The sequence below is a fragment of the Taurulus bubalis genome (assembly GCF_910589615.1).
Source record: "Taurulus bubalis genome assembly, chromosome: 7".
NCBI classification, from domain to species: Eukaryota; Metazoa; Chordata; class Actinopteri; order Perciformes; family Cottidae; genus Taurulus; species Taurulus bubalis.
The window spans coordinates 28504204-28519088 of record NC_136595.1 but is presented as its reverse complement, the minus strand read 5'-3'; the positions used below and the strand labels follow the sequence as shown (position 1 = coordinate 28519088).

General features: G+C 51.1%; 1 protein-coding gene across 1 annotated transcript in view; it reads right to left on the bottom strand.

Moving 5' to 3' along the window:
• Positions 1 to 1572: 1572 nt before the first annotated feature.
• The window catches only part of herc2 (HECT and RLD domain containing E3 ubiquitin protein ligase 2), a 64116-nt gene continuing 50803 nt past the window's right edge, over positions 1573 to 14885 (bottom strand). Inside the window, exons 67-89 of the mRNA XM_079220891.1 lie at positions 13969 to 14160; positions 13140 to 13401; positions 12805 to 12936; positions 12461 to 12619; positions 12131 to 12249; positions 11422 to 11547; positions 11159 to 11314; positions 10769 to 11083; positions 9927 to 10141; positions 9419 to 9596; positions 8821 to 8982; positions 7947 to 8038; positions 7733 to 7872; positions 7336 to 7523; positions 7056 to 7253; positions 6524 to 6607; positions 6097 to 6238; positions 5783 to 5977; positions 5468 to 5580; positions 3731 to 3921; positions 2922 to 3027; positions 2620 to 2832; positions 1573 to 2396 (exon numbers count right to left, since the gene is read on the bottom strand). Coding sequence (XP_079077017.1) covers positions 2124 to 2396; positions 2620 to 2832; positions 2922 to 3027; positions 3731 to 3921; positions 5468 to 5580; positions 5783 to 5977; positions 6097 to 6238; positions 6524 to 6607; positions 7056 to 7253; positions 7336 to 7523; positions 7733 to 7872; positions 7947 to 8038; positions 8821 to 8982; positions 9419 to 9596; positions 9927 to 10141; positions 10769 to 11083; positions 11159 to 11314; positions 11422 to 11547; positions 12131 to 12249; positions 12461 to 12619; positions 12805 to 12936; positions 13140 to 13401; positions 13969 to 14160 — 3951 coding nt within the window. The 3' untranslated portion in view covers positions 1573 to 2123. The remainder of the gene's footprint in view (positions 2397 to 2619; positions 2833 to 2921; positions 3028 to 3730; positions 3922 to 5467; positions 5581 to 5782; positions 5978 to 6096; positions 6239 to 6523; positions 6608 to 7055; positions 7254 to 7335; positions 7524 to 7732; positions 7873 to 7946; positions 8039 to 8820; positions 8983 to 9418; positions 9597 to 9926; positions 10142 to 10768; positions 11084 to 11158; positions 11315 to 11421; positions 11548 to 12130; positions 12250 to 12460; positions 12620 to 12804; positions 12937 to 13139; positions 13402 to 13968; positions 14161 to 14885) is intronic.

Sequence of the window (14885 nt, the reverse complement as noted above, 5' to 3'; positions counted from 1 at the left end):
TCTCCCGTGATCAGCTGCTCGGTTCTCCTCACCATCAGAGAGACGGAACATCTTCAGTTAAGTTACCACACAGCACCTCAAGCTTCAGCTGTCAATCACCCTGTAGCCCCGCCCTCAATCATCAGCTGTCAATCACCCTGTAGCCCCGCCCTCAAGCTTCAGCTGTCAATCACCCTGTAGCCCCGCCCTCAAGCATCAGCTGTCAATCACCCTGTAGCCCCGCCCTCAAGCTTCAGCTGTCAATCACCCTGTAGCCCCGCCCTCAAGCTTCAGCTGTCAATCACCCTGTAGCATTGTTGTTGGATTTACTGAAATATGTGAAGTTGTTCCAACTTAAAAATGCAAAGTTAAATAAAATGTTTCTTTCTTTTAGAATTATTATTGTAATTTAATGACATTCTTTGTTTTATTTCTATAATCCAACAACTGGAAACAATCAAAGCTGCTTTAAAAAATATATTTATGTTTTATCAAATCACTGGAACCTGTCGCTTAAAGGTTTTAACGTGCTTAAGGTGTGTGTTAATGTTTGTATTATATTTTAGTTCCTTTGGCCCGAGACACTATGCGAGAGAGTGTGTGTGCGTGTGTGTGTGTGTGTGTGTGTGGATCTCGATGCTCGATCCCTGCTGACAACAGAGGGAATTATGGGAGATTTCTCTTTAATCCCTCCAGCATTCTGCTGCAACCTTTGTTCCACATTTGAAAGATTCTACCAGAAACCAAAAAGGAACCAGAATGAACTTCTGACCCAGTTTGGAAAACCAGTAACGTAATAATTAATCTGATCACATTTAAAGAACAATCCTGTTCCAGACGACAGGAATGTTTTATTAAATCATAGAAGAGATTACAAGAGATTACAAATGCTGCTTTATTTATTTGTGCTGCGCTTTCCTGTAGAGACCCGATCACATTAGTTTATTAATAATAGTAATTATTGATTCTGCTCATCAGTTCAAATCAATCAAGTCCATTCTTCATGTGTTAAAGATGCATTCTCTCCTGACCACCAGGGGGCGACTCCTCTGGTTGTATAGAAGTCTATGCTTCATGTGTTAAAGCTGCATTCTCTCCTGACCACCAGGGGCGACTCCTCTGGTTGTATAGAAGTCTATGCTTCATGTGTTAAAGCTGCATTGTCTCCTGACCACCAGGGGCGACTCCTCTGGTTGTATAGAAGTCTATGCTTCATGTGTTAAAGCTGCATTCTCTCCTGACCACCAGGGGTGACTCCTCTGGTTGTATAGAAGTCTATGCTTCATGTGTTAAAGCTGCATTCTCTCCTGACCACCAGGGGCGACTCCTCTGGTTGTATAGAAGTCTATGCTTCATGTGTTAAAGCTGCATTGTCTCCTGACCACCAGGGGCGACTCCTCTGGTTGTATAGAAGTCTATGCTTCATGTGTTAAAGCTGCATTGTCTCCTGACCACCAGGGGCGACTCCTCTGGTTGTATAGAAGTCTATGCTTCATGTGTTAAAGCTGCATTGTCTCCTGACCACCAGGGGCGACTCCTCTGGTTGTATAGAAGTCTCACTAACATCACACATATGCTTGGGTCCTTTTTGCATTTGAATTTATTAACAGAAATGTATTAACATAGAATATGCAGGAATGAGACCTTCTGTGAATACGTGGCACAATCATATTATGTACATTCTTTAAGGAGACGGACACGGTGAGGAGCCGAGTCCTGAAGCGGCCTTCAGGCGGAGCGAAGGGACGAACACCGACTTCTTCAAGTTAAAAATGTTTGATAGAAACAAACATGGCCGCTACCAGGAAACACAGAGTGAGACGACTGCTTTGTGGTACATCGATTTCTATATACAACCTAGGGAAAAGTACTTCACACCAACCAGAGGGAGGAAATCTATCACAGTGCGGTTATTTTTCTTTTCTTTTTTAAGTGAAACAATATACATAATTCATGTAACACAACAATTACATGTGATCACTTTATTTTAAAGAAACTAAATCAGAGTAAAACCTGGTGTTCGTTCCTCTCTTCAGCTTCTCAAAGCTCATTGCACATTTCCCCCCCACAGACGTTGTGTCTCGTGTGTGTGTGTGTGTGTGTGTGTGTGTGTGTGTGTGTGTGTGTGTACAGGTGAGATGAACTCAGTGTCCCGTCAGGTAGTCCTGGGTGGAGTCCGAGGCGAAGGAGTCGGCGTCCTCGTTGTCCGAGTCCTCGCTGCTGTCGTCGGCCGCCGGCTCCCCGGACAGCGCGATGCGGGCGTAGTCGTCGGTGTCGATGGACTTGCAGAAGTGGATGGCGTACTTGAGCTTCTCCTCCAGCACCTGCTTGCACGAGTACCTGGGCAGCTTGAGCAGGAAGAAGCAGGTGTAGGACTCAGGCAGGAAGTGGTCGGGGGGGTTGTACTTATCCAGCACCTGCAGGGGGCGAAGGAGAAGCTGATCATGATGCTGCCTTCAGGGACCGCACGGAGGCTCCGACACGCCGCCGCCGGCTGTTAGCTAAAGGTTCAAGTGACCGTTTAAAACCTCTGGTTCTTTAAAGTGAAGTCTATGCTTCATGTGTTAAAGCTGCATTCTCTCTCCCGACCACCAGGGGGAGACTCCTCTGGTTGTATAGAATAAAGGTACATCTTCTTACCTGCACGACGAAGTCCCGCCCCCGGAAGTCGGCGATGGTGCGCGGCAGCCTTGTGCGACCCCAGACGAACCTCAGGAAGAGGGAGCGCTCCGTGTTGGAGAACGACTCCATCACCTCCCAGAACCACTGGATGAGCGACGACGTGGGCTCCACCCCTTTATACGTGGCCACCGACTTCAGCAGGTGGAGCGGGATGTCGGGGCTCCCACACACCTGAGGACGGGGGGGAGGGGGGTCATGTTAAACCAGGTGTTAAACCAGATCTCAGCTCAAACACAGACTCTACTGATCTGCTCTCTCACCATGGTCTCCAGCTCGTAGCCGGTGAACAGAGACAACAGCGGGACGGGGACAACTCGAGCCATTCCCTCCCGGACCGCCGACACCTGCTCGTCAAACTCATGCAGCCTGGAGGGAGAAACAGGAAGTCAACACGTGGAGGGGGAAACAGGAAGTCAACACATGGAGGGGGAAACAGGAAGTCAACACATGGAGGGAGAAACAGGAAGTCAACACATGGAGGGGGAAACAGGAAGTAAACACATGGAGGGAGAAACAGGAAGTCAACACATGGAGGGAGAAACAGGAAGTCAACACATGGAGGGGGAAACAGGAAGTCAACACATGGAGGGGGAAACAGGAAGTCAACACATGGAGGGGGAAACAGGAAGTCAACACATGGAGGGGGAAACAGGAAGTCAACACATGGAGGGGGAAACAGGAAGTCAACACATGGAGGGGGAAACAGGAAGTCAACACATGGAGGGGGAAACAGGAAGTCAACACATGGAGGGGGAAACAGGAAGTCAACACATATAGGGAGAAACAGGAAGTCAACACATGGAGGGAGAAACAGGAAGTCAACACATGGAGGGGGAAACAGGAAGTCAACACATGGAGGGAGAAACAGGAAGTCAACACATGGAGGGAGAAACAGGAAGTCAACACATGGAGGGGGAAACCGGAAGTAAACACATGGAGGGGGAAACAGGAAGTAAACACATGGAGGGGGAAACAGGAAGTCAACAAACGCACATGGAGTGGGGGTTGGGGGGAGAACAGACAGACAGAGAGACAGACAGAGAGACAGACAGAGAGACAGGCGTCTCACCGGTAGTTGATGGCCAGGCGGACGTACTCCGCCCGGTTCTCCAGCGTGATGTGCGAGTACTTGGAGCTCAGCTGGATGTCCTGTCCGCTGGCGTTGGGCACGGTGAAGGGCAGCGTCATGGCCTCAAACTCCTCCGCCGTGGCCTCGTTGTCCCGGATGTACATCAAGCCGGGGATGAAGTCCTTATCCACCTGGGGGGCATTTAAAGGGACAGGACGTAAGTCTATGAACAGGACATAGACGTCTATGGAGAAACGTTCTCTCTTGACTCATTCCCTCAGTATGTATGTGTGTGTGTAGTTGTGTGTGTGTGTGTAGCTACCCAATACTAGGAGCCTTCATTATTAGCACTGGTGGTGGTATAATGAGTCCCTGAACGCATCACTCCTTTACATGCAACATGAAGTCTCTCCAGAGCGTTCTGGCTCCTGTAGAAACGTGGACTCTGTTTTAATCCGTTTCATCACCAGAACCTGAGAACCGTTGTTTTTATTTAGCTGTTTGTGTCACAGTTTATGGATATTTCATTCCAGTGAGTCCTCTCTAAATGTGGCGTACTGCCCCTTTAACGCCTCCTACGAACCCAGAGCATCACCTGCAGGACGCATTCCTCCGTGTGCGTATTCCTTTGGTATTCGGGCCTCGTGCTGCGTCACGGAGACCGTGAGATCCTCGTCTGAAACCGAGTTCTTTCTCTAACCTTCCTAGAGCCTCAAGGCAGCGACCACAAGACAAGAGGCGCCTTGTGCGGGAACAAAAGGAGGGGCTTTGTTCTTCTCCTCCTTCCCACCACTCAGGAGCTCATGATCTCAGCGTGAGGACTCCTCCGCTCACAGGAACCAGGACCGGCCTGAGTCCTCAGCTTAACTTTAATCTGAGAGGAATGTAGAGGAATGTGTTCTAGAGCAGATCATGAGCTTCATGGTGGTAACGTCTGCAGGTTAGCGGCTCCTCCCTGAGGTAAAACATGAGCTTCATGGTGGTAACGTCTGCAGGTTAGCGGCTCCTCCCTGAGGTAAAACATGAGCTTCATGGTGGTAACGTCTGCAGGTTAGCGGCTCCTCCCTGAGGTAAAACATGAGCTTCATGGTGCTAACGTCTGCAGGTTAGCGGCTCCTCCCTGAGGTAAAACATGAGCTTCATGGTGGTAACGTCTGCAGGCTAGAGGCTCCTCCCTGAGGTAAAACATGAGCTTCATGGTGCTAACGTCTGCAGGCTAGAGGCTCCTCCCTGAGGTAAGATCATGTTGAACACAGAGCTTTTCCTTTGTACCGCTCTACAGGCCCCGCCCCCTTTAGCGTGTTCATTTGGGTCATGATCCTATGATCCTGGAGGTTTGATCCCACAGACGCTGAGCCGAGTGAGCGTTGATGTTTCACACGGACTATATAATACATATGTGTGTGTATATATATATATACAATACATGTTATATATATATATATATATATATATATATATATATATATATAACATGTATTGTATATTTATGTTTGTTTATATATACACACACACAAATGTATTATATATAAATATTCAGACAAGGCCTCAGGTCAAGAAACTCATGATCGACCAATTAAATCCTTTTGTTCCAACAGACAGAGGATCCCTTCTCAAAACTCAATGTGTGTGTGTGTGTCCAGGTGTGTGTGTGTGTGTGTGTGTGTGTGTGTGTGTGTGTGTGTGTGTGTGTGTGTGTGTGCGTGTGTGTGTGCGTGTCCACCAGTGTGTTCGTACCTCACTGAGGTCGGCGATGGTCAGGTTCATGCCGGCCAGCTGCTTCCACACCGGCTCGGCCAGATTCAGACTCAGAGGGCTTCCGGTCCGGATGGCGATGCCGAGCAGAACTCCTGCAGACACGGAGCAGAGGGGAGCGATCACATGACCACGTGACCGACCACGTGACCGACCACGTGACCGACCACGTGACCGACCACGTGACCGACCACGTGACCGACCACGTGACCGACCACGTGACCGACCACGTGACCGACCACGTGGAACCAATGCAGCGCGTTGATCTTCATCGCGATGCGCGTGCGCTCGTCGTACCCAGGAAGCGGAACATGCTCATGTGCAGCGCGGACTTGGCCGCCGGGTTGAGCAGGAAGCAGTCCCGGTTGGCGCCCGACTCGTCGCGGCCGTTGGGCGTGACGATGAGAAGCGGCGTCAGCGCGTTCTGCAGCTCCTCGCACATCTCGGCGATGGACTCGCTGTAGCCGCCGCCGCAGTCGTCCACGGACTCGCCTGAGACGAGAGAAGAAGAAGAAGAGCACGCGTGTGAACGTCAGGGGGGAGGAGCTTACGGTCAGAGAATGAAAGACTTGTGGGAGGAGCTTAAGTTCAAAGGAGGCGTGAACACCGACCCACGAACTTGACCTTCCACACGCGGTGAGGCAGCAGCAGGCTGTCGGGGCTGAACGAGCTCATCTTGGAACACATCTGACCGAACACGGACTTGGTTCCATCAGGACCCGCCAGACCTCCTTTACTCCGGGAACGCTTCACCTGGGGGGGAGGAAGAGGAGGAAGAGGAGGAAGAGGAGGAACACATTATAGTTAGGGTTGGATTTGTTTCGGTTCCGTTTAATAACTTTCTGCTCAATAGACAGGAAGTTCAGATGAGCATGAAATTCTGGAGCTGACAGTTCTCAGAGACCTGAACCGAGACTAGTCCAGGACACACACACACACACACACACACACACAGAGAAGAAAAATCCCCTGATGAAAGACATCACATGTTCTCCTTACAGTGAGGAAGAAGAGGAGGAGGAAGAGCCCTGGTTGTACCTGTATCCGGTTGAGCTCCACCACGGGGCCGTGCTGTCTGTCTCTCACCATCGTGGCTTGAACCACCTTCCTGAACGCTGCTTCCTGTTCAGAGAAAAGATTCATATGAAGACATTAAAACATCTTAACATTCATGTTAATATTCATCTCATGACACGAGGGGTTTAAAAGAGTCACGAGACTTTATCGGCCAAATCTAGACAGCTAGCAGGTTTTTTAGGAAATCGCCATTTAAGCTCGTTGAAAATCTTCAAAACAATTTTCACTTATCGAACATAATCTTTGGTCAGGATTGGTACCGTCCGGGTCTAAAGGTCAGGATTGGTACCGTCCGGGTCTAAAGGTCAGGATTGGTACCGTCCGGGTCTAAAGGTCAGGATTGGTACCGTCCGGGGATAAAGGACAGGATTGGTACCGTCCGGGTCTCAAGGTCAGGATTGGTACCGTCCGGGTCTAAAGGACAGGATTGGTACCGTCCGGGGATAAAGGTCAGGATTGGTACCGTCCGGGTCTCAAGGTCAGGCGGGCTCACCTTGCCCTGGGAGATCAGGATGCCTCTGAGCGTGTCGAAGCCCACCGGGGGTCCGTGGCCCGTCTGGCCCAGCCGGCCCTCCAGGTCGAACATGGGGATGCAGGGGCAGAAGAGCTCTGAGATGTGGTGCAGCAGCAGCAGCCGGTTCCTCAGGGCCATGATGGGGATCTCCTGCAGGTGGTTGTACTCCATGGGGACCTTGAACACACCGCTCACACGGTCAGGCGGCTGCACAATAAAAACGCTTTGGCGCCATCTGCTGGAGACACGAGGGCGCTACCTGAGCAGGCAGCTTGCCGGCGTTGGTGGGCTTGCTGGTGGACCAGGACAGCGTGTGGGCGGAGCCGCAGGCCACCCTGTTGATCTTCTTGCCCTGCAGCGCCGCCACCAGCCGGGGCCTCTGGATGGCGTTGGTGGTCCCGTCTCCCAGCTGGCCCTCGTCGTTGTCGCCCCACGTGTACACTTCACCTGCGCCGCAACACGAGCACAAGGCCTGTGAGGCCGCAGTCCAACCCAGCGCTGAGCTACGATCACATGTAGCGTGTAGTGTGTTCATATATCATGTAGCGTGATGTGTGCATCACATATCATGTATTATATATCATGTAGCATGTAAATGTTTTCAATAAACTGATGTCACACACACACACACACACACACACACACCCCCTCCCTACCGTCCTCGGTGCAGCACACACAGTGCAGCGACCCCGTGGCGATGGCGATGACCTTCTTTCCCTGCAGCCCCTGAACCTGTCGCGGTCGTCGTACGTGGTCATCGGAGCCGTGTCCGAGCCGGTGGTAGTCGCCTTTCCCCCTGAGGACGAGGCGGAGCGTTAAGCCGACGACGACAACAACAACAACAAGGACAACAACAGGGCGTGTACGCACCACGTGTACACGGCTCCAGACTTGGTGAGCGCCACAGAGAACTGAGAGCCGCACTCCACTTTCACCACGCCGAGGCCGGTGAGGGAGTCGATCTGAAGCACAGGAAACATCAATCAGGTCGATGGATCGCTACGGAAACACTGAACCTCATTGGCTATACCTGGTTATTATTATTGTTATTATTATTATTATTATTATGAAGAACCGTCAGACTTTGAACCAAAACCAGCTTCCCAGTATCACGATGGTGTTCTTTTACTGGTTTGGGAGCTGAAGAAAACAGCCAACTGTTCTCCAAAATGAGAGAATCACTTCCAGCGATTTAACTTTTTTTATTTGGCTAATAATTAACACTTTTTTTTTCTTCTTCCAATTCCCTCATTTTTATTATTCTTAAATGGGCTTTATTTTATTTCATATTTTACCATCAGTTTAAGGTCGATTGTCTCGTTTTATTTTCACTTTTTATGGTAAACGCTTTGAGCTACACACTTATTTGAAAGTGTTTTCTAAATAAAATGTATTATTATTATTATTATTATTATTATTATGTGGTTAAACATGCAATCTTTTAAAAACCAGACGCCCTCTTCTGTTCCACTGAAACAGAACAAATCTAAAAGTCTTAATAATAATAAATAATAAACAAACCGGATGTACGTATTCATTAATTAGCTTCAGACACAGCTAGGCTAGCCGTTCCCCCGGTTTCAAGTGTTTATGCTAAGCTAACCGTCTACTAGCTGGAGCGTCACATCTAAATAAAGAACTTTCCTTTCTCATCTCCCTCTTGGCGCTGACGTGAACAGAGTGTTTCTCGGTGCTGCCCCCGGTGGGCTCTTCCTGTACGACGCGAGGCGTTCAGGGACGTTACCTTCATGGGGACTTTGCAGCCGTCGCTGCCCCCCCGGCCCAGCTTGCCGTAGTCCCCGTCCCCCCAGGACCAGACCATGTCGTCGTCCGTGAGGCACAGCGTCTGAGCGTCGCCGCTGCCGCACGCCACGTCGATGACCCGGTGACCCTGCAGGGCGTCCACCTGGAGCGCACGCGCACACACACACACACACACACACACACACACACACTTATTGCACTGTTTATTGTTTTTATTATATTTGTATTGTTTTATCATGTCTGTTTATTGTTGAGTTAAATTCCTTGTATGTGCAGCATACTTGGCCAATAAATGATTAAATTCTAAACGATTTTTGATGGTTTACTGATTTCAGAGCGAAACGCAGGGTCATGTGACAGGAAGTGCGGGCCAAGTGACAGGAAGTGGAGGGTCAGGTGACAGGAAGTGGAGGGTCAGGTGACCGGAAGTGAGGGCCATGTGACAGGAAGTGAGGTCACGTGACAGGAAGTGAGGTCACGTGACAGGAAGTGAGGTCACGTGACAGGAAGTGAGGTCACGTGACAGGAAGTGAGGTCAGGTGACAGGAAGTGAGGTCAGGTGACAGGAAGTGACTCACCAGTTTGGGCTTCAGCTGGTCCTCGCTGTCCCCGTGTCCCAGCCGGCCGTAGCGGCCCTTCCCCCAGGTGAAGAGCTCTCCGCTGGCCGTGATGCAGGCGCTGTGAGCGCCGCCGGCAGCGATGTCGGCCACCTCCACGCCCCTCAGGGACTCGATCACACGAGGCCGGTCGCAGGGGCTGCGGTCAAGAAGGGGCGCCGTTACTACGGAAACTAGAGGCGTCACCACGACGACAGAATCCAGAGAACTCAACAGCAGTGACTTCTGTTTTTTACGCTCGTGGATATAAAAACTACAGACTCTAGACTAATGATACGAGCGAGAAACACAACACAGATCTGCTGTCTTTTGGCAGAAAACACCTGCCGACGAGTGAAATAAGTTATTACATTTTAAATAACTTATTATTTATCAGACTTGACTCCTGGTCACTTCTCCTTTCAAAAGAAGCTTTTTTTAAACGTAAATCTCAGTCGCCAAACAAACAATCTGTTGGTGTGTCGTGTACCTGCGGTTCCCGTGACCCAGCTTCCCGTCCTCCGCCTCTCCCCAGGAGTACACCTCTCCCTCGGATGACAGCGCCAGGCAGTGCTTCCCTCCGGAGTTCACGGCCACCTTCCTGATGAAGACGTGCTGGACCGACTCCAGCAGCGTCGGCGTGGAAACGGACTCCGTGCCTCCGATGCCCAGCCGGCCCCCGGCGCCGTATCCTGTCGCGTAAAGCTGAGGACGAGGTGTGTGTTAGTGAGGAGACATCATGGAGCAAGATCAATAGAGGAGGAACGGGTCGGACTAACGTTAACATCAGAGAGTAAATAAAGTGTATCCTCCAGGATCCAGTAGATCATGTGACCAGGACATCATGGATGTTCCTCTAGTCTCTGATCATGTGACTTTGTAAACAGCCAATCAGTGTTTAGAGCTAGTAACGTTAGCAGCACCGCTAACAGAGAACCAACAGGAGGAGAGCTAGTAACGTTAGCAGCACCGCTAACAGAGAACCAACAGGAGGAGAGCTAGTAACGTTAGCAGCACCGCTAACGGAGAACCAACAGGAGGAGAGCTAGTAACGTTAGCAGCACCGCTAACGGAGAGCCAACAGGAGGAGAGCTAGTAACGTTAGCATCACCGCTAACGGAGAACCAGCGGAGGTTCACTTCAGTTACATTACATCGTTCTCATGATGCGTTCAGGTGTAATCTAGTAATTATGAGCGGTTTAACTTCCTAACAGTTCTGAGCTCATTGTTACACTTCATTAACACCAAGAACGACTATAAATATAATATTTTATCTATATATTAAGACCCGTTCATGACGACTCATCCCAACTGCTAAAAGAGAGGCGGACCTTTCCGTCGGCGGTGACGGCGAACAGAGTCTGCTCGCCGCCGATGAGCTGCACGGGCCGCAGCGTGGCGAGCGCCTCGGTGGGCGTGGGCACTTTGACCTTGGCGCCCTCGATGCCGCCCAGCTGGCCCCGGTGGTTGTGGCCCCAGCCGTAGATGGTGCCGCTGCCGCCGGCCGACAGCGTCCAGTCGTCCGGCCGCCGGTTCATCCACTGCACCAGCTGCTCGTCGTGCTCGCGCTTGAACAGCTCGTGGCTCTCGTGGAGGCCGTTCATGCTCTCGTGGTCCGCCATGAGCTCACGGATCTTCTTGGTGACCTTCAGGGGTGAGACAGAGGCGTGAGACGGAGGTTTAAACTACACCCGTCACGAGGAAACCAGACGGCCGCTCACCTCGTCCAGGAAGGCTCTGGGCTGGTCGCTCCTCTTGTCCAGCGCCACGGCGACTCTGGAGGCCGTGCAGTACCGGCGGAACCACGCCCACTTATGAGTCTCTGCACAGCAGGGCAGCGTGTCCAGCTCCAGGTCGCAGGCCAGGGCCACCAGCACCTGAACACAGTCAATGAGCGAGTGTGTTCACGAACCTCTGTGTGTGTGTGTGTGTGTGTGTGTGTGTGTGTGTGTGTGTGTGTGTGTGTGTGTGTGTGTGTGTGTACCTTGAAGAACGGGCTGTGCAGCAGCTGCTTGCCTCCCCTCACGATGGGATCCTCGTACTCGTGTTGCCGCTGCAGCGCCTCAGGAAGCCCCTTCACCAGAGCGGCCAGAGCGCTGCCGGTGAAACTCTGCAGGAAATAGAGATCACTTATTACCAATATAGCCCATTAATTAATTAATAAACAGTCAAAATGATCACAGAACAAAGCAGCAGAAAGGAGGAAATTAAATTCTGATGGTTTCTCCCTCTGGTTTATGACTTCAGAACGGGTGAGAAAAGGTTTAACCAGGATATATATTTTTTCATCTGTGAAAACAGGTAAAAATATAAATAATATTGGCAGATATTCTTTGTTTGTTTTCATGATACATTTTCACAAAAGTCTTTGTTGTTGTTGTAATACTCATTCTGACCACAAGAGTTCTAAACAGGACGAAGAGCCCATTTTCTTCCAGGTAATTATTAGTTTAGGCACATTCTATTTGCACCTAAAACTCACCTCACAAATATGTTTATATTTTTTTTTAATAGTTATGTGGCCTTTGTCATTATTTTATTGCTAAAACAGAGAGAGGGAACGACGATACGGATTCAAACCAGGAATGCTGCGAAGAAAGTGGAATGTTTTCTTTCACTTAGTCATAAACACAGCAGAGAAAATAATAATAATATATGATTTAGAGCAATAAAGGCGCGTCTCTGGCTCTCACCATGGAGCGAGCCTCGCCCTCGCTGTCTCCCAGCAGCCGGTTGATGTTGATGGACTGACCGTACTCGGTGGTCAGAAGCTTCCGGAGTCTCTGCAGAGCCCACATCCGGTGTCCTGCAGCTGGGCCGCAACGAACCACACGCAGCATGAATATATATAGATATATAATATATATATCTCGCTTATATCTCCCTATGGAGAAGTCTACATGCTCCAGATATTGTTCTTATTCCGAGAAAGACAATAATTCTACTAACTATTTAACCTCTTGTCATTATCTGAATAACAGTAAAAGATGAGCGTGAACGTGCACCGGGCCGTCCTGCGGTACCTAGAGCGCTCAGCTGGGCGCAGGCGGCGAGGGAGGCGGCGAGACGAGGCACGATGCTCCTGTTGGAGGCGAAGTTCAGCCTGAAGTCCAGCAGGCAGGTGACCAGGTCCATGGAGGGGCAGGACAGGATGCAGCGGTCAGAGAGCAGGTCTTTAGGACCTGGGGGAGACGAGGAGGAGGAGCAGCGGCTCATTCAGTTACACTATGATGCGTTCAGGCTCCGCTCAGTGAACAGGAGTACTGGATGAAGGTAAATGATGACGTTCTCATGATGCGTTGTAGTGTAATCTAGAAAAAGAGTGTGTGTGTGTGTGTGTGTTTGTGTGTGTGTTTGTGTGTCTCACCAGCAGCCGGCATGATCGGGTAGACGGTGAAGCGCCAGCCCCATCCGTTCACCGATCCATCGCTGGTGAACTTCCACTTGAGTTCGTCTCCGGGGATCCTGAGCTCACTGGACCAGTCAGACCACTCCCGCCCTGAAACAGACCATAATACTCATGACCCTGATCCACTGGACCGGTCAGACCACTCCCGCCCTGAAACAGACCATAATACTCATGACCCTGATCCACTGGACCGGTCAAACCACTCCCGCCCCGAAACAGACGATAATACTCATGACCCTGATCCACTGGACCGGTCAGACGGGTCCCGTCCTGAAACACAGCCCTCTCGTCACCTGATCTGACGGAGACGATCCGGTTGGCTCCCTCCATGATGGTCAGCGGGTCGTGGCGCCGCTCGGTGGAACACTGCCGGTCGAACTCTATCCTGAGACCCTCGGCACCTGGGATCTTCACGGAGCCGCTGGTGGAGGTGTCGTCGGTGTACGGGTGGCTGCTCTCCACCACCACCGGCTGAGAGGACAGGCGGCCGCTCTGCGAATCCGTGGCCACGTCCTCTAACTCGGTGACGCACAACTCCAGCAGCATGTCGGCAACCTGCGGACAAAGCGCACAAGAGACCCGCCGCGTCAGCACTAGGGATCAGCACTAGGGGGCGTTGGTCACATCTTTTTTTGCGAAATACAGCCAAACTTTTGACTGTTTACCTTTCAGCATTTTCTCTGTTAAAAAGTTGATGCTAGCTAGCTACTGTAGCTATACAAACGGTAGGCTATCAGCTAGCTAATGTAGCTATACAAACAATAGGCTATTGTTAGCTACTATAGCTATACAAACGGTAGGCTATCAGCTAGCTACTGTAGCTTTACAAACGGTAGGCTATCAGCTAGCTACTGTAGCTATACAAACAATAGGCTATCGTTAGCTACTGTAGCTATACAAACAATAGGCTATCGTTAGCTACTGTAGCTATACAAACGGTAGGCTATCAGCTAGCTACTGTAGCTATACAAACAATAGGCTATTGTTAGCTACTGTAATCGGCTCAGGCACCGAGAGGAAGCACCGAAATCTCCGTTGCGCCATATTGGCACCGGTTTTCGGATCCCAACCCTAGTCAGCACCGAGAGACCCGAACCCCTCTGGAGTCCCTTCCTGAGTCACCTGCGGGTAGGCGGTTCCCATCCCGGACAGCACGGCGGACAGAACCTCCTTGCCCTTGTCCCCGGAGCGGCAGGACACGGCCAGCTTCAGCAGGTCCACCATGACCCGCGTGTCGTCCGGCACCAGCAGGCTGGTGAACTCGTCCAGGTACTGCGGCTCCGGACCGACCGCCTTGCTCTGGCCCTCGGAGTCCTGGAGGAGAAACAGGAAGTGAGCGTGAAACAGGAAGTGAGGTCCCGGGTCTCTTCGCACCTCTTTGGTCATGGTCTAAGGGGGACTCACTTCTTTGGTCTTGGTCTAGGTCTAGGGGGGAACTCACCTCTTTGGTCTTGGTCTAGGGGGGACTCACCTCTTTGGTCATGGTCTAGAGGGGACTCACCTCTTTGGTCATGGTCTAGGGGGGACTCACCTCTTTGGTCTTGGTCTAGGGGGGACTCACCTCTTTGGTCATGGTCTAGAGGGGACTCACCTCTTTGGTCTTGGTCATGGTCTAGGGGGGACTCACCTATTTGGTCTTGGTCTAGGGGGGACTCACCTCTTTGGTCTTGGTCTAGGGGGGACTCACCTCTTTGGTCTTGGTCATGGTCTAGGGGGGACTCACCTCTTTGGTCATGGTCTAGAGGGGACTCACCTCTTTGGTCTTGGTCATGGTCTAGGGGGGACTCACCTCTTTGGTCATGGTCTAGAGGGGACTCACCTCTTTGGTCTTGGTCATGGTCTAGGGGGGACTCACCTCTTTGGTCTTGGTCTAGGGGGGACTCACCTCTTTGGTCTTGGTCATGGTCTAGGGGGGACTCACCTCTTTGGTCTTGGTCTAGGGGGGACTCACCTCTTTGGTCATGGTCTAGGGGGGACTCACCTCTTTGGTCTTGGTCTAGGGGGGACTCACCTCTTTGGTCATGGTCTAGGGGGGACTC